Here is a 20463-nt window from a genome sequence, read left to right on the forward strand (position 1 = left end):
TCAGTGACACACACACCTAAATACAGACACACACAAGACGACCGGAGCTGGAGGTCTCAATTGAATTTGCTCTGAATGACTCTGCATGCGTCTGCCTGTCTACATGCCTGCACCGACAAAGCTCGGCCCATCCCCCTTCGCTCCTGCTCTCCATGTCTCCTCCACCTCCTCCTCCTCTTTAGCACAACAAAACAGTCGATGTGCTCCCCTTTCCCCTCCTGCCTCCACCGCCTCAGTCTGGCCGGGTGTGCTGGGGCACGAGAATGGCGAAATGTACTTACGGGCTGGGCTGGTGAGGAGGCTACTCCATAGAGATGGTTCCACCGCTACCAAACATTAGCCCCCCACCCACCCACCTCCTCCTCCATCCATCCCCTCCCTCATTTGAAGTCCGCCTCCCTCCTCCTCCTCCCCTCTTTCAAAACATCTGGATGCAAGAACAGGTTCACTCGAGGACACTCATCATCAGGAGCTCCTTTGGAAAATGTTTATGGAACTAAATTATTTTCTTGATTCATGTGTTGATTATTGTGATATGAGTATTTAGTCTAAAATGTCATTAAATGGTGAAAATGTATATCAAAGACTTAAATGTGAAATTTATAATGATATCATTTAAGAAGCAACAAATTGCTTAACTAAGCGTTTTTCAACAATTAAGTCATCATTCTCTCATCAGTGAATCTGAGAGTTTGAACACGTGAACTTGTTGAATGTTTTGTATTTAAAAAGGTAAAAGGCTTAAAAATAATAAAGAGCTTTCCCTTTGAAGTAAATACACTCTAATACCATTCATCAACGGTTGATTTCACAAAGAAGTTTGAGAGCATTGACCATGACTGCTTTGTTTTCTTTGATTTATTATTTATCATATCTGGATCATTTGGGAGAACGGGTCCTTTAATCTGGAGTATTTTATAAATGATGCTTAAATTTTGAAAGACAATTTCAAGTTATTATAAAGGAACATTTGAGTGCTATGCAATTTTGGTGAAAAATAAAATACTGTTGCACTGTTTATGTATGTGAAATGTCTCTGTTTGGATGGGCAGCTAAGCAGGAACATAGGCCATCTTAGAGGCCCTTAGGAGTAGAAAAGTATAGATTTAGACTGGAAACAAACTGTTAAAACTGTAATATCGCTTTACAAGCCCTGCAACAACAAACAAGCAGTAACAAAGAAAGCCTGTTAAAGTTAGCCCAGTCTCAAGCAGATTACAGGTGCAGCTTTCAATCCGTGTTACCGTTTTTGGATCCCACCTCGGATGTTACTGACTGACCCAGCGGGGGAACCTCAGTGTGGAAAACCTCCATCTGCCACCTTCTCCCATTTTAAATAAACCAGCATGGGGTTCAGTGCACTAAGAGCAAGTCATATATTAAAGGATTGAATGATGAAGACGGGTTAGGGCGACAACAGGTGGAGGAGAAAAAGGAGGATTGACTCAGAGGGAAAACGTAAATCTAAAGCCCCTTTCAGACATGGAATAGATAAACATCACCGGTTTCATCTATCTGTTACACTAATGGCTTTATTCAGACATGAGCCACAATGATCATGTGATGTTTGGTAGCTGGTGGGAGAGACGGAGCAGTTTCACATCTGTAACACAGTGGTATGTTGAAACATAATGATACTTAGAGCAGTGTTTTCTGTTCTCTCACAGGCTGAATGAATATCAGATATGAATTCAAGTGTTTTGCAGTGGCATCCTTCATTTATGACTATTGTGAGCCCAATGGACACTCGCCACTGCCTCTCACAGTGAATCGAATGATATATTTTCTACATTATTTATGAGAGAATTCTGCTGCCATAATATCCAAAAGTGCACTGAAAATACATCAAGTTGAGAGATGTAATTCCTGTTTACTTAAATACTTTGTGTTGATGGTTTTGCAGTCCATCCATTCACTTTTGCATGCCGCTGGTCTGGATGGAAATTGAAAGTACATGGATAATTAAAATGTTCTCACTCAAAGTGGGTCTCTGTTTGTTATGAACTGAGAGTGTTCATACATGTAGCACTCAACAGGAGATTGTCCCTGTCAGATGAGTTCTTGCTCCTTAGAGGTAGACTGGCGAGAGTAGAGTGGTAGAGCGTGCAGGAAGCAGGACACGGCGTGGATTACACCGCAGTTACGCGGCCGGTTCGTATGATCTCGCCGACGTCCCTCACAGAGAGAAGTTCCTGAGTCTCGTTATCTCTCCACTTTGACATTTTGTTGCCTTCTTCGTGTAGATCACCCTTCTCTTTACCCTTTGTTTTCTTCCAGTTTTCGCGCCAGCCGCATGATGTATACATCATCAACACGCCCATTCGCTCGCTGTGAATTCTCCGAACAATGAGCTGCTGTATTTACACATAGGCTCAATCACAAAGACTTTGTACTAGACTGCCGGCAGAGTAAAAGTCTGTTTAAAGTGGAATTCCGGTGTAAAATCATCCCAGGGTCTTTTTTGGCAAATGCATACATCAAATAAGCCACTGAGACATATTTTTTTTATGCATGAACTATTAACGGAGAAGTCCAGTAGATTGCTTACAGACGAATGCGGCTAATATTGATTAGCTCCGGGCAGCACCGTGAACACATTAAAGCGGCTTTTTTAACCACTAATTCTGCTGAAAATAACAGCAAACCTCTGCATTAGCATGAGAAGAGTCCCTACACAGAAATTAAAGCACCAATGGGCTCCTTCCTTTGGTAATCAACTTGAATGGACTTTACTATGAGAGGAGCTGGTACAGGGGCCACTAGGTAAGTCTTTAAAAACACTATTTTAATAAACTCCGGGTTCACTAACTACGTTGTTGTTGCTTTGTTTTAAGTAGAGTGACTGTTCTCATGCTACTGCAGAGGTTTGGTGTTATTTTGAGCAGTATTAGTTGTTAAAAAGACTTTTAATGCCTTCACCGTGATGCTCCCGAGCTAGCTAGCGCATTACATTACATTGATTATTATTATCAAATGCATTCACAGTGGCGGTCATAATTTCTCTTATTTTCACTGGGAAAAATTTGGCTAGTGGAAATTCTGATTGGCTGGTAGAAAGTTTAGAAAGTTACCAGCCACATTGGCTGGTGATCCAAAAAAGTTCATTTAGAACTCTGGATAAGATCAAGGTTGCAGTGCATACATGAAAAGGGCTTTATGGTGTTTTCTTTGTGCACAAAAAATATAACTGAGTCAGTTGTAGTTGTATCTCTTTGTGTATTTAAACTTTGTATATTAACCTGACAGAATTCAATTCAAACTTGTGTTAAAGTGATATGGAAATGTTACCAGGTCCGATCTAGTTTGATTGCCTGCATGGCTTTTATGTAAAACTTACTGATTATACCGAAACCCCTGCATGACAGAATAAACTAAGAAAGTGATACACACTAACACACCTATATTTCAGCATCACTGTCACACAAACATAAACATTAACTCCCAGGCTACTCCATCTTTCATCTCACAATCCCTTGTTCAAACTTAACAAATGGCTGTGTTATCCGAGCCAAGCCAGCAACACGAGAAGTGCGCCCTCATCACCATGACGACCAGATCTACAACTGCCTGGAAACAGAGCTGAGTAGTCGTGAGTTAGTGCTGTGTTGTCTTTATGTGGGCATTACACTGCCAGACAACTTGACACTAAATAATATGTAAAAGCTCCACGTGAAATTAACGACTCGACAAACTGCAGTTTAGAAACAAAAACACTGTGTGACAAAGAAAGAAAGACGTTTGCTGTAACAGTTGTGAGAAGATGGAGACAGCGATGGAGAGCAGGGAGATTGTGTTTTAAAGACAAACATCTGCCTCGCGTGCCTCTTATTCAGACAATGAGGAGAGAGGATGGTGGCCCCTGAGGCTGAAGGGCTCGATGGCACAAAGGCTTGTGTCAGCAGACTGCAGCTGCTGGCCCGGGTGACGGAGCACCCGGTTTGTTTTGGGGGACAAAGGCAAGCGGCAGGCCAATGTCAACGCATCTAATCCCTCTGCAGTCATCTGCCGTAACTTAGTGACGCAGACAAAGGCTGAAGGACGGTCCTCACTGACTCTGAATCAGCTTCTTTGCAGCTCCATCAGTGCTTATCAAAACCTGTGACCCAGTACTACAGGACTCCGGCAATGCACCGACCTATGAAAACACTGACTCACTTCATTGCTGTGTAGTAAGCTACTTCTCTGCATGCTGTGCAGAAGATGATCGTGACGGAAATAAGTCATAAAAAGGAGTTTGTAATAAGAGACTTTAAGTCGTGAATGTTTACGGAGGGTCACTTGAGACTAATGGGATGGTTCAATTTCCCGAGTTGGGCAGTAGTTCTTCTGACTTTGGTGTGTTCATGAGGTTTAAGTCATAATGGAGTCATGGTGGAGACACCATGGACGCTACAAAGAAGATAAGAGTGTTTCAACAACATGTCGCAGTTTGAGCAGCATGTTCACTAAAACCACTTAAATCACTTGTTTTGTGGGTTAATTCTTCATGCTACTGTTATAACCATGTTACAAATTTACAATGCTATGGCAAATTTACAATGCTATGGCTCAGTTGGTAGAGCGGGTCAATGCTGGCCAATGTCTGAAGGGTTGGTGTTTCGATCCTCGCCCTGCCCTTCTTTTGTCATGGTCGCTGTGTCCTTGGGCAAGATACTTCACCCAGCTTGCCTCGTGTGAATGTGTAAGACTGCTGTATGTTTGAGGAGGTTGTCCGAGGGGCCATAGGCGCTGATTAGCAGCCATGCTTTCGTCAGTCTGTTGCTGTGACTACTGTCATAGTTTATCACCACCATGTATGTCTGTGTGAATAAATGGAACCTTGACTCAGTAAAGCTTATTGAGTACTGAGAAAGGTGCTATATAAATCCAATCCATTATTACTATGCAATACGAGAAAAATAAAAAAAATAAAACTTCATTGCGGTCAACTAAACATTTACTTCCGGATGTTGTGTACCATTTCGCAATCTTTCCCAGTTGCTCATTTTTCTAATTATTCCGACATGAATGCAGAATATGAACTGACTTCAATACAGCCTTCAAATTGATTTTACACTTCTGATACAATATTTTTAAAAAAGATACTTGATCAATTTTTCTTCACAAAGGAAAAAAGACAAAAAGTCGTTGGCACACAAAATAGAATATTTCTTACTTTAATTGTTAACATTCTGCACATAGTGCTGGTTCAGAAAAAAGTCACTGAACACAAACCAACACAGCTGATTTTCTTCCCTGCCTTTTCTTTGGGTTGAGATCTGATTGTGGATATGCTTTTTTTATAGCTTCAATACCTTTGATACTATTAAATGTGGACACAGTTTGAAACGTGTTGATACTTTTGACACCCTTAGTTTCAACTAATAGTGGTTGTTTGGTGCCACAAAGGTTTAATATTTACTGCAAATCAGAGCACAGAGAACCAGTGAACAAATTGCATGTGTCATCAGCTTCCTGCTGCGCATGTTTCATTGGCTCAGAGAGTTGGGGTGTGTCCTCTCTCAGCGTGCAGAATCTGTGTGGATTAGACTACCGGGGGTTAAGTGAGGGCTGGAGCCACCTGATCCACTGAAAGCTAGTTTTAACCCTGTCCTGTTTTTGTTTTTGTTTCTAAAGCTGGTCCTCATTAATGAATATCTACGTTTGTGGTAAACAGTAAATAACCTAATCCATTATATACTTGCTTCTTAAAACTGCTCAATGGTTTTGAGGGGGACAGAGCCGAGCAGGGGAACAACATGGAGGTGACAACGGGGAGGTTCCTGATCGTGTTAAGAGCTTGTGAAGGCGACCAACAGTGGCTTCTCACCCCCCTCAAATCCCACAATGGGTGATGATAACATTATCATTATAACACGATACATGTTACACATATTCAGTGAGGTGCTAATACGTTGTTTTTCCTGATGTGGGCCCCTGAGTTTCATGCTACAGCATGCATTGATATTTTAGACAATAGAGTGCTTTCAAATCTGTGTCAACATTTTGAGGAAGGCGCTTTCCTGTTTCAACTGTACAAAATAGTTGTTGAAGAATAGACAGACCTGAACCTTGTTCAACACCTCTGTGATGGTGATGGATTGGAACACTGGCACAGAAACAGGGATTTTCTGTGGCTGTGATGTAATAAAATCTAAAATCAACAGTGTGACAACGGAACATTCCATCACAGACACGAGGCTCGTGCCTCAGCAGCGGCTCATTAACAGGCTTAGCCTCGTTATGCTGGCCGGGGGGGGGGGGGGGGGGGGTAGCTGAAGGGAGGGCAAATCCACTTGTGTGTGTCCCCTCACCCTGCACTCAGGTCGCCCTTCTGTTGTTTATGACAGAGGGCGCATTGCTGTACTAACAAAAGATTGACACCCTTACTCTCGTTGCCCCTCTGGCTACACTACTAGGTTTTTTTATTCAAATATGCACAGTATACCGGTGTTTTCACGCTCCTAAACCAGAGATGTGTGGAAACGCTGCTGAGTCCGTTTTAGTTTGAAAAGTCCGGACTTGTGTTTTATTCTGGACGGGCAGAAACGGAAACATTTGTGATTTCATTCTTCTTGTGTGTCTTCGGTGAGGGATAATGCTCTCAGTAACCGCTCCAATATGTCCCATTACCTCTTTATACTATCGTATTACTTTCAGTACCAGTTCCATCTCGACGTTGGCCCAAGATAATAAATCTCTGCTCTTGTTTTCTTATTTCTGGTCTGCACATGCCCACGCGAATAGCCACATGATATCTGTTTTCAGGTGTGTTAGACATGGACAGAGATGATTTCTGATACAGAGCTAAAAAGCGTATGTGGACGGAGATTATTTTATTTTGAAAGATCATTTTAGTTTTGAAAACAAAGTCATGTGGATGTAGCGTCTACTAAACCTACTCTGTCCGTGTCCACAGTTAATACTGGCATACTGTGAAATCATATTTTCACTCAGTTTGAGGCATGTACAGAGGTTTTTTACACTGTTTTTCTACTTAAATATATTCTACATGTGAAAGAAACCTTTAAATGCTGCACAGTGGCAACATTCTGAAAATACTGTCCAATTAGAGTCAAGTTTGTAAATCCCACGCTCGACATTTCATGCTAAAATGTGTGAGAGAAACAGAGCTTTATGAGAAGTCAGCCACCATATGGAGGATAAGTCACATCCACCCCCCACCCTGACTGGTTTAAGACCACAGCTCACTGTCGTCAGCTTAACTCACTTCAGTTCGCTCTGATTTTATGTGATTTTATGAATTTGCTAGTAATCATAGAGTCATTTACAGTCACCAATTATCAGGAACAGCAACTCCCTGTCCTGTTGTTTGCCAGAGATATGGAGGTAATTGCTGAGCACTCCACCACCCCTTCATTCATCTGCTCTTCTGCACAGCGAGGACAAGACGATAATAACCACTGTGCTTTTTGATGATGAGAAAGCCGAGTTACCAAAATAAGAGCAAGAGAAGTCGAAAACTCTCCGCTAATGCATGATACTTGGTTTCTGAGAACATAGGTGGTGAGAACACATAATTATCTAGAAAACCAAATAAGAACATTCCAACTAAAGCAGAAGATTCATATTAAGGCATCAGTTAAACAGAGGAAGTCACACTTTGATGGACACAGGAGCACTTAAAGTCCAAGTCTGCAAACTTCCCCAGCCCAAAAAAACCCAAATCACAGCTGTTTTACACAATTATTGGCCAGGTGTTGCAGGGTTGGTACTACTCTGTACAACCCATTGCAACACCATGAATACCTTCCAGGAGAGACTGACAGTCTGTCTGAAAGGCAACTGTGGACCATATGACTGCAGGCTTTTCTGCACTTAAAAACCTACTTTGTTTATGTCAAACAGCAGGGCGTGATCAAATTTGCCATTCAATTAAAGTTTAACTAGCTAAGACAACTTCCATTTTACCATTGATGGATTACTGAACAGGACTACCGGGCACAGGCCCAGGGGCAAGGTCAGGTGCCCTGACTCAAAACATTGGTGAAAAATCATGAAGAGATGCTTAATGACCACTAGAATACAAAAAATGACCAAAAATCACCACAAAGAGACAAAAATGACACACAAAGTGATAAAATATAAATGTAAAATGACCACAGATACTCCTTTTCGACCAACCCAAACCTAGTTCTAGTGCTGGGCTGGTGCTGGTACAATGTTGGTTTATCTTAGTAACCTTCTCAGCATTTGACTTGTATTCACCACAGTGGCCCAGTTGGGCTCATCTCACGCTCACTTTTTACCAGTCACATCACGCAATGCAGCTTCATGTAGCTCAGCAGTAAAGAGCATGCCCATTTCTGCAGCTTCCAGCACACAGACACCACTCCTCTGTGTGCAGGAATGAGATTCGTATTTATGGATTAATAATAATATCACTCTATCCTCTGTTAGCTCTGAGCTTTTTCTGTTTTAATCTGCAGCCAGAGCAGAATAACAGCTGTGCTCCTGTTCTCAAACTAACAACACACAGATAAAGCAGCACGGGTTGAACTGCAGTAGAAAACAACAAGGGTTTGGACTTCAGTAAAGTCTGTTATGCCTTTAAGGAAAATAAAGAATCAGCAGGTTTTATGGGAAATTACGTGTTACGTTTTAGAAACATTTATGAGACGGTTCATTTCCATCTTACCCTTAATGCAACAGCACCAACATTAGATTCTGACATGAACACTGAGCTGTTTTTACTGTTGACACTGTGTTGACTACTTACGTCAGCGCTCTCTATAAGACAGAGAAGCTGTTAAAAGTGCAAAAGTACATGGCTGTTATTTCTATCCCAGCAGGGAAGTCATTACAGTAATCACTGAGTCTGTTTCCAAGAAGGACTGTTATAGTCTTATAGTTATTGATCAATAGAGTCATATGAATCACAGTTATTATAGATGTACACACACAAATCACAGGTGCTGATGGAACATGAATAAAGACTCCTGTATAGAAAGGCTTTGTCTTCCATACAGTTGCCCTTTCCAGGACATCTCAGTCTCAGCTACACCGTCAGACTTCCAACATTATTAAGTCTAAGGCTACATCTATACAATGTTTTCAATAAATCATTTAAAATATCCAAATTATTATTCACGGAATAAAAAGGGGGGCAGTTCCAGTTTCATTTACTTTGACCGTGGTAACTGTAATGTTAAAAAAAGAAGCATGCAACATGATTGAGACATAAACCGATTGGCTTTCATTAAATATAATACCTTTTCCAGGGACTGCTCCAGCTGGGGACAGGCAACCAAAAATGGGGACTGTCCATGGAAACAGTCTGCAGAGTTGACAGGGTGTTAGTTAGTTCTCCCCGGGCTCCCCCTCCTCTTACCTGGTCTCTATGTGGTCAAACAGGTGCTGCCAGCGGTCGTTGATGTCCTTCAGCTTGTCGTTGACCTCCGTCTCTTTCGTCTTATTGCTGGCTGTAATGAGCTGTTCTCCGAGCTGCTTCAGATGGGTTTTATTCTCACTGAAAAGGTTGATCTCTTCCATGCAGTCCTAGTAGAGAAACGCAGAGAAAGAGAACGGAATAAGTGTATTGAGTCTGATATTAAGGACAAGGTTGGCCATATAAAGTTTCACGTAAGAATACATCGAAAGATTCATTTAAAAAAACACAAATCAAACAAAAAAATCATCTACACCATTAGAAAGTGTTCATGTCTTAGTCGAACGTAATCTTACTTGAATCTTTATTTTAGGTGAAAATCATGACTTTGTTTGAGTTTGCCAGAGAGTTCCACAGCTCCTGCTAAGAGCTCTGTGTGTCGGGACACTAAATTTAAAGCTCCAGGGCCTGAAAAGGTTTAAACCCCCCACCAGGGCAATAAGTTTGGGTTTCTTTTACAGCAATCGCCTTTACTCCCCTCCACGCCCCTCCCGGTCACACATCGTGACAAATGGGGGGCCGTGAGTTGGACACAAAACAAACCCGCGTGGCCCTGCTGGGGCTCAAACAGCTGTCGTATCTTTAACAATCAGGAGGGGATGCACAGCTTTTTTTTTAAAAAGCCCAGCCCATCCCTCCATACCCTCCTCCTCCTCTTCAGAGCAGAGAGTGATGCAGCAAAGTAATGTCCACAAAACCAAACTGCATGTTCCACTTTAACTAGGTTTTGTGTGTTTTTTACACAATAAAAGATCTTGAGCAACACGACTCAACAGAACGTCCTCATCCACAGATCGGTATCATCCTACTGTATATGATTTCTGATACGAGCTGATATAAAAACAAAAAATAAAATAAATTTACGAACAAATAATGTAGAAAACAATGTTTTAGAAATGGTGTTGTATGGCGATGTATTTCATTTTTTTTATTTAAATGTTTGGCAATTTTATTTATTAATACTTTATTTTCTCAGTGTTCATTTATAGAATAATACGCCTGATTTCAGGAACAGAGACATTTTAAATTCATATTCAACAACCGTTAATTCAATACATTGTACATATTTCCTCCTGGACAGCTCACATGTTGTTTGCTCGCTTTAACCCCTTAAAACTTATCCATTGTAAGTATAATAATGTTAGATATTCAGTGCACAATCCACATATGAAAGGTCTATTTTAGTTCCAAAATTCACTGTATTCTAAAATTCACCATGGCGGCCAATACAGTGAATTTTGGAACTAAAATAGACAAAACACACACAGTGGTATGCAGTGATACGCAGTGATGCAGTGATGTAGTGATGGGATGCACCAAAACACTGGTTTTCTTAACTTTCAACCAAAGTTTTCAAGACCTTCTGGAAACAAAAAAACAAAACAAAAAGTGACCAAAAATACTTTAAATGAAGAGTTTTTTTAACAGATTTCTTCTCTTGCACATACGGTATACCAGATTAAAGATACACCTGCCTCATCTTTTAGACCAATCAATGACGTCTTTCCTTCAAACTTTGATCATCAGCTGTGATGGGTGAAGAAGTGACATTAATCTGGTCAGTCTAAGGGCCCCACCACACGTAGACACGTTTTCCTTTATCTGCACAACTTTAGTATCGTTTTGGCCGACCATCCTCATGCAACCGGCATTATCAGAGCCTGAAAACAGTATCTTTTAAAACTGGGTCCCAGAGTGGGAAGATTTGAAAACGCCCCCCATGACGTTGTTGTCTAGACGGTGAAACCGCATACTTTGTTAACGATGCTGTCATCGCTCCCCCTTGGACCTCTAACCACCGCGACGTCACATATCAACGACAGTGCTGCTGCGGGAGGAGAGGGACGGACCAATAGACTGTTTACTGAACTGGACTCTGAGCCACATGCATGGGAATGAATTAGGCCAACAAGATATTTCTCCTTTTTCCCTGATGGTCTGAATAAGTCGCTAAATTGGTCGTTAGTAGCTTTTTATAACTAAAGTTTCTAAGAAGGTGTGAAAAGTCTCTAAATCTAGTGAGACAGTGCCCGTCCGTGAGTGCTTTGGGATGGGGAAGGGGCTCACAGCAGCACCCACTGCTCGTTGAGGACACTAACTGCAGAGTGATTGGTGCATCAGAGTCCAAAACAGCACAAAAGTCTCCACTAACACCAGAAACAGTGACACATTTCTCTCTAGGATGGAGGAGGATTTGGGAAGTCTCCAGATTTGGAGAGAAACTCTCCGGTGTTTGTATTCTACACAGCGTCTCTCCATCTCTTCTTCTCCGTTGTTGTTGTATTTCTGTGGCAGTTAAAGCTCCACATCCAGGCCTGGCATGTGTATTGCAGTGTTTTAAGCAGGTTTCACTGGTTTTGTGTGGACGCAGATATTTCTTGAGTCCAAGCCGTGTGTACAAAAAAATTCCAAGAATGACGGAGAAAAAAAAGATTGTTTTTCGTTTGTGTGGACGTACTCTAACTCATGGTTTAGTGTTGAATGAGAGTGTGTCTGCCATGGTCTCTTACCTTCTTGAGTTTCTCCACCATCTCCTCGATGTTGAGGTCGGAGTTGTGCGCCACCTTGTTCTCCATCTGCGTCAGCCACTCACACAGCTCCTTGTTCTTCTCATTGAAGATGATCCAGGCGTTGAGGCGATCTGCGATCTCCTGTTTACGCAAAGACACCTGACACAAAGAGGATTGGAGGAAAGAATTGTAATAAGCTTTATTACCTTAAGATGCTTAGTCATTCTGTGTATGATTGATCCGTGTCTTACTACTGCAGATACAGATCCTCCTAGTCATATTATTCTTAAATCATTTTGAATTTCATTTGTGCTGAATTAGACTGTGAATAGTGGACAGAGCTGAGAGAGACGATAAAGTCCGATGGCACATAAAAATGTAAAAAATAGCTGTTTAAACAGTCATACTGGAAGTAAAGGGGAAGAACCAGAATCTTGGAAATAAAAGAATAATGGCAGCTGAAAAGTTAAAACCTCCATATATCTGAAGAATCGCTGTGAGGTAAGCATGTGTGTTCTACTGCCCATTTTGGAAAAAGTGAGACTCCTTGTCTTTTTTTTATTATAAAGCAGGGGGAGTTGTTATATACACTACAACTACACTATACTGTATATAGACCGAAAGTGCCGCTACATTGCTGTTACAGTCATTCCCCAGCTGCAATGACGAGAGCTGAGATGCTGAAGACCTGGAAATGCTGACCCATCAGAGCAGACTGGGCTTTTTTTGTCAACGAGACAGGCAGTATGAGATAAATAATGCACAGCAGAAACCCGAAACACAGGCCTGAACCTGAAAATGAGCATGAAGGAGACATAATCAGGAGAATCCGATAGTCCGGAAACTGTCTGTGTCTTGGTCCTAAGTAACAGTCTCTCATCATTTTCTTTTTGTCTGATGAAGAAATTTTGGTGTCAGCTCTCTTGAAATCTCACATTTTCGTTGCCGTTTTGTGTAAATCATCCTCCTTCACTGTCTGAGAGATTTGCTTTCTTCTGGTATGTACAAGAAACGTCATCTACCCGCACCGTGAATACAATGAGGAAATTAAAAGGTCTTAGTACAAGGGAGCTGGCAGGGTAAAGAGTGTTTGACTGATTTGGATATTCGCGTTCTCACATGCAGCCCTGCCAGGTAATTTTTGGATCATTTCAGGTTTACAGTGCAGGTGTGAAAGGGGCTTATTTCCCCTTTAAACACACTGAGCTCATGACTGCGGGGCACACCTGAATAAGGTAAAGAGAACTTTAACTGGAAGCTTTTACCTTTGATTGGGAGTATTTTAAAACAAGATGACACTGCATTGAAGACCATTTGTGAACTATATCTCAGGACCATTGCTTTGAGGATAACGATGACCTGGACGAATGAGAACATTCACAGGCTATATCTCAGGACAGTCCCACAAAGGGCTACCAGTGCAAACACACATAACAGACAAACAACAAACAAACACAAACACCCAAACAGTAAAAGAGGTGAAAGTCAGTAGGATCACTACTCCTCCCCCCAAAACTAATTTCAATACAAAAGCTTTTCTTCTTGAAGCCTCTCAGCTCATTACAGCATTTCTCTCCTGTCACCATCTGTTCCCCCACAATGCCCCTCACCCCCTCATGACCCCCCCTACACCCAAACCTGTTGGTCCCTTCAGTCACCCAAAAAGGACTAAAGATTGACTAACTTAACTCCTCATTAAGGGCTTAGACTTTTAACACGTATGACCAGAAAGCAGACAAAGAAACAGTGTATATATCCCGCAGGACTGTCAGGTGACCGCTCTCTTCAAAAAGCAAACTTTGATTAAATAAACAAAATTAAGTTTCAACGTTGAGACTTTCTTCTCCCTCGTCTCTTGGTCCTGCAGAAGTCTGAGAAGCTAAATCATCTCACCTGACCTGCTGCGAGCGCACTCACTCACACACACACACACACACACACACACACACACACACACACACACACACACACACACACACACACACACACACACACACACACACACACACACACACACACACACACACACACACACACACACACACACACACACACACACACACACACACACACACACACACACACACACACACACACACACAAAGTGAGTGTGTGTTTGGGCTGCTGGTTACACATGTTAGCTCTTCAATGATTAACCAGCAGTCCTACAGTACAGGGCCCAAAGGAAACAGGAGAGAAATGTTTGTTTCTGGCCGTGCACTTTGTATGAACTGTCTCCGCTCTCAGGACATGAAGAGGAAGCCACCATTTGCTAAAAAAAAAACATGACTTTCAATGGTGAGATCACTTTATTGCAGGACAGTTAACTTGGCTGTGAAGCGAAACATTGTTCAAAGTCACAGGATTTTATTATAAACTTGAGTAGAAATCCCAAGTATCCAGAGGTTCCAAATATTTTAAGGAATTATAGGAAATGTGTATTAAATGATGCACATGCCGCATACTATTTCACTGAATGGAGCAGCCACTGAAACAGAAGTCTTGACTTATAAACATCACACAGCATTAAATTAAGGGGATATTAAAGGGTATTGCATGATAAGATGTTAAAAATGGGTATTACGGTAAAATAAAATAAAATGTATGACTGCCAATGCACTCACTATGCACTTTATGAATGGATGAATCGATTAATGAATGGCTGCCCCAGCAATATGAAAGCCATTTTCTGAGCAGTTGAAGAGCAGAAGCAGCTGATTTGAGCAGGTTGTGATTAGACCTGGATCCTTCATGATAACATGAGTCCCATGTGTTCATAGAGTTCAGTGTATAAAAACCAGGCATACTAACCTTGAGGCAGAGTTCCTCCCACTGACAGTGCAGATGCTCCACCTGCTCCTGCAGCAGCAGGACGTCGTCGGCGATGATGTATTGGGACAGATCCGTCTTCATGGTGCTCAGCTCCGTCAGGCTCTCAGCCCAGTCCTCCAGGGAGTCCTCGTTCTCCTGCATACCATAACACACCGACCAGCCAAAACAAACCGTCAGTGGTCCACTTCTCAGCTCTCTCTCACAGCTACTCCCTAATGTGTCTCTCTGCCCGGCCCCTCTCTCCCTGTCACTCTTGTCTCTCTTTCTCCGCCCAGAGAGGATTAAGGGCCACAGGCTGCAGGCCGTGCCGGACCGGGGGAGGGTAGAGTGTGCAGGGGGAGGGGTGGAGGATAAAGGCTGTGATGTCAGACAGGATGAACTGAGTCAAACCTGTTTTTAAACTTGGCTTTTCTCTAGTAGAACTTTAAATTAGTGCATCCCAACAAAAAGTGGCTTAAGGCTCCAAGTCTGTCTGTTTGTTGTTCTTCCAATGTTTCATACAGTGTGCGTACGTGTGTCTACACCTCTTTAATTTTTTTATTTGACATTTATCCGTTTGTTGTGAATATGAACCTTTTACGACCAACTATCTGTCCTGCAGGTTGTAGCACGATGTAGAACTTTTACAGACTATGAAAAGTTATAAGAATATGAGCATGTAATATATGCATCCACATTTTCAAAAAGAACAGAACAGCACATTGCACAGCCAAGTGTACGCCTGAAATCTTAAAGGGACAATAGACACTTCCCTACTTCCTAAATACCTAGTAACGACGGTCTTGTTTGGACCACACCCATCTTTGAACTCAGCCTTCATTTTGATCTTATCTCTCATTTACAAAATTTTAAAGTTTCAGGAGTGCATCTTGCACAATTAGTGCAGGCCCTGGATCTGGCTGCCTTCCTTTGATTACCCCCATTAGGTGGGTTTCCATTAGCGTTGAATACTGATTTCTGATTAGATGTAATTCTCAGCGGGATGTGACGTGTGGTAGTACAGGCGCCACAAAAACCCGGTGAAGTAGAGGAGACACTTTTATCCAGTGGTGTAGAAGAACACAGCACAGAAAATAATCTGTGCACATGCATCTTTGCACGTGCTTGTTAAATGAGTGCTGCAGTGGACGGGGTAGAATCTGACCTGTGGTCTTTTGCTGCATGCTCCCTCTCTCTCTCTCTCGCCCAGAATTTGTGGAGTGTTTTCTGTCATGTTACTTGAACGTAAGTTGACGTTGTGAATCATACCAGCCACCTTAAATCGAATTGCAACTATTCTGTATTTCTCTTGAGGCAGAAAGGCACTCCGCTGTATCACTGATCAGATGATCAACGGCGATCCAAACCCTCTTTTCTTGTAATGGAAACACGGCGAATGAACGGCCATTTGAGAGAGCGTGGCCTAAAATTTTTCCGACTGCTCCATTTTACCCTGATGGAAACGCACCAATTATCAAACTGGCTGTATCTTGCACGATTGTGATGCTACTGCGGTGACATTAAACCCGGCTAAATGCTCCAAACTGAAAAAGAATTTAGCCAATTTATTGTGGCTCCACCCACTGAGGTTTAACTCAGCCAATGGGAATACTGCTGGCTGCAGAGCGACTGTCTCTACCCTGAGTGTTTTGTATAAATATAACTTAGAACAATTAATTTCAGCAATGTGTGTTTGTGTGACCAGTTGTTTGCAGACGTACCTTGTTGTATTTCTCGGCACTCTGCAGCTCGTCATCAGACTCGGGTATCGACTGGTTCAGTCTGGTCTTCATGTCTTTCAGCTGCAGCATGCTGTCTGATAGACCGGCCTCACAGCGCTCCCAGTTCTGAGACACAATAAAAACATGTCCGCTCATTGATCACACAGATTAAGGCACCGGGTTCTTAAACAGCTGATTGGCTTTGAGAACGAGCAGTGACACTCCTTTTGTCTTTGACTTCCTGAACACGTCCACTGTCTTTATTCAGAGCAGATAGGATTAACTTGGACGCTGTCAGGCAAACAGAAGCCGTAAGAGGCTTCAAATGTCTCCTCAGTCAAAGGACAGGTGTCCGGCAGGTTCAATATACAAATACCTCACTCTTGCATCAGACTTCAGTATCACAGCTACCTTCAGCTGATTCCTATCCCTTCAGCGTGTGCTTCAACATTGTCAAAAGCTTTGCTGTGACTTATTTTATATATTGTATTTTTTTGTATGGGGAAATAATATTAACAAAAATGTTTCAGATTAAGATTCTGTATAAAAACATGAGGCCCTGGTTGGGAAGTAGTGCCTTAGCGGCTTGTCGGTGTCTGACGTTGATGAATGTGTTGGAGACTTGGAGAGCCTTTTACACCTGTCTTAAAAAGTGCCATGGCCCCTGAACAGCCACAAACAGATCATGTTCATGGGGCCTTAATACTGAAGTCAGTGACAGAGAAAAATGCACCACACACACACACACACACACACACACACACACACACACACACACACACACACACACACACACACACACACACACACACACACACACACACACACACACACACACACACACACACACACACACACACACACACACACACACACACACACACACACACACACACACACACACACACACACACACACACACACACACACACACACACACACACAAACAATATCAATCTGATGTAAATTATTTAAATATATGTAAGCTAGAATACCTGTCATATTTCGACAGAAATCAGATGGGATTATATTTATCTGGACTAAAATCCTTAAAAAGGATCATACATGAGGAGTGGTATATTTTATTATCATAATATTTGCTAACATATAGTTCGATGTTTTCACAATATTATTATATTTAAACATATATTTAGCATTTTCTTTCTTATGTTCTTGTTGGGGTTTCCTATGTTTTCTTGTGTGTCTTCCTGAAAGCTAAAACCAATTATGATACTTAAGAAAAAAGAGCTCAGATGGGATCAATCACACTCCATCTTAAGTCATGGAAATATATTTAAATAGAATATTTAGAATATACATTGGACGATTTTGCTAAATAATCCCTTAAATTCTAATAAATGTCTGATAGAATTGAATCAGAGAAAAGGATGATGATGTAACCGTCTCAGAAGACCAACAGAGCAGCCAAACTCTGTGACCAAACAGATAATGTTTCTACAGCTGCATTGATTCTGTACATCCAGAGGAATCTGAGCCTTCAGTATAAATGACTAGGTCACTGGTTTGGTTTCATGCAATAGAGCCTTCAACACCAAAGAGTCATCCATCAATAAAAAAGAAAATCACAGCATTAACACATAGAGGTGATATTTGAGGAGATCTGTAACAGGATCACGTTTCTATGTCAAAAACCTTTTATGTTCCACATATAAGGAAAAAACGTCCAGAAAACTGCAGGTCTGCTGCAACTTTTTGTTCTTTTAAATCAAGTCTGAAGACTTTTCTTTTTGCAGTAACTTTCAGTAAGTAAATATTTTTATTAACTGCTTATCCTGCATACACAAGACATCGGTGTGGTGATTAGCACTTTCCCCTCACAGCAAGAGGGTTCTTGGTTTGAATCTCGGCTCTGGCCCTTCTGTGTGGAGTTTGCTTGTTCTACCCCTGTCTGCGTGGGTTTTTTCCGGGTTCTCCGGCTTCCTCCCACAGTCCAAAGACGTGTTAGGTTAATTGTGACTCTAAATTGCCCATGAGTGTGAATAGTGAATGGAATGATGGACTGTGTGTTTCTTTCCAATGTGTTTGTTTCATGCAAAGCACTTTGTATTACCTTGTTTTTGAAATGTGCAATACAAATAAACATGCCTTGCCCTTCCTTGTCTTGGCTTATAAAGCGCCTGATGATAGCCCGGATATAAAGCAGATTTCAGAAAAATCTGTTGTTAAGAGATAGCTCTTTTATTATAGACCAGATTGTCTGCTCTATACTTGCTGATACTGATATTTTATACAAACAATTGGGTCAAAGGCCAATTAAAACTGCCAGAAGACTTAAAAGTATATATAATATATATATTATAATATATTATCCAACCAAAATATTAAATCCAGCCCTTAAAGCCCTGAGAGGCAAGTGAGAGAAAAAAAATTCTGTGATCCATTTTTCGAAGACTGATCTCTCCTGTTCCTTCATTTTTAATCTGTGACAACAGCTTACAAAATCAATTTTGGCAGGTTAATTTTTGCCACAAGAGGCTCAAGTGCACCGTTCCCCCATGTTCTGTTCTAAATAGGAGTAAAAGCATTTTTTCTTCCAGGTGAGTTTTCATTTCCATGCGCTCTAAACACAAGGCACATACTGTATATTCTGTGTTAGCAAGTTGTGTAACATTATGGTCATGCCTCTGTTTTGGCTAGAAATGTATTTTAATCTGTGCTAGAACTTGGGGAAGTGGTGCACTTTAGCCTCTGCTGGCCGAAATGAGTATTACAACAACAAACACTTATCCGGATAAAACAATTCCATCTCCAGGCAGGGCAGCAGAGCTCCACTCTACAGCCAGAAACAGGGGAAAAAAAGCACTTGTTTTCAGATATAAAAAAAAGTAACTTTGAAAAATGGTCCTGACAAAACCCTTTTTTTTTTTTCAAATGTTCTTAAAACAGTTATGATCAGAATTAGAAAATGGATCACCAAAATTAGGTTGTTTTTCTCACTTGCCTCTCAGAGCTTCTGTACATAAAGCAAATAAAAAAAGAAAAACTTCACATTTGTGAAGAGAGAAATTAAAGTTTGACATTTAATGCAGCACTAGATGCACCCCTTTTTCCTTGACAACAGACCATAAAATGGATCGATTCCAGGTCCAGTCCAAGACCAGGACCTTGTTGTTTGAGTCCAGACCTGATCCAAATAAGGTCAGTTAAAACCGAGTAAAGACCCAGTGCAGTGACATACAAGATGTCCCTGAAAGCATCACTTCCTCTGCTGATAAACCACAGTGAGATATAAGAACGTGACCTGGAGCGACTTGAGTACCTTGACGATAGCCTCAGTCAGCTCCATCCTCCGGCCCAGCAGGCTGTGGAGGTTGTCCCACTCCTCTTGCAGGGTTCCCAGATCCGTCTGCAGCTGAGTCTGGGTCTCATCGTCCCCCATGGAGAAGAGCTGCCGTCCAACTTCCAGAGTGTGGATGAAACTGCACTGATACCTTTGGAACAACAGCTCTGTGTGCTGAGGAGGACAGAGAGACAGTTAAAGATGATTTTAGAAGACAGAAGGTTAGCCAACGAGCTGTCCTGTGATCTTCTCAGTGAAGGGCGTGTTGGTCCCTTTGATTTAGGAGCAGCTATCTGTTTATTGAATCTTCATTCACAGTCAATTTTAATCTTGTCTCTTCATTTCATGGTAATCAAAGAATCCAAATTGAAACTGTCTTCCTCGTCTCTTTTGTCTGTCTTTTGATGTAAATGTAATCAGCAGCAGTCCTTTCTTTTTCTCTAATGAGCACTCAGGCAGCTGTTACCACCCGCCATAAAACAGAAAAGAAGAAGAAGTGACGTCAGTGCAATTGTCAGTCAGAGTGTGATAGGTGGATGGGAGGGTCCTGAGAAAAATCGGTTTAAAAAATCTCACAGGTTTAATAACATAATGTTCATTTCTCTGATATAATCCCAATTGAACCCCTGGTAATCCGAATTAACAACCATTCCATAGAGCACCAACTCTCTGCAGTAGTCTTTTACAGTCCTGACAATGTAAATAAAGACTGTTTGATTGTTTGTGGGTTTG

The 20463-nt window shown here is 41.6% G+C and overlaps 1 protein-coding gene across 1 annotated transcript in view; it reads right to left on the reverse strand.

The window, feature by feature from the left end:
• syne2b (spectrin repeat containing, nuclear envelope 2b) overlaps positions 1-20463 on the reverse strand; it is a 164918-nt gene that overhangs the window by 19506 nt on the left and 124949 nt on the right. The window contains exons 110-114 of the mRNA XM_083924627.1: positions 19711-19905; positions 16431-16556; positions 14710-14865; positions 11899-12057; positions 9332-9498 (exon numbers count right to left, since the gene is read on the reverse strand). Coding sequence (XP_083780753.1) covers positions 9332-9498; positions 11899-12057; positions 14710-14865; positions 16431-16556; positions 19711-19905 — 803 coding nt within the window. The remainder of the gene's footprint in view (positions 1-9331; positions 9499-11898; positions 12058-14709; positions 14866-16430; positions 16557-19710; positions 19906-20463) is intronic.

This window comes from Echiichthys vipera, assembly GCF_963691815.1.
Source record: "Echiichthys vipera genome assembly, chromosome: 12".
Taxonomy (NCBI): domain Eukaryota; kingdom Metazoa; phylum Chordata; class Actinopteri; order Perciformes; family Trachinidae; genus Echiichthys; species Echiichthys vipera.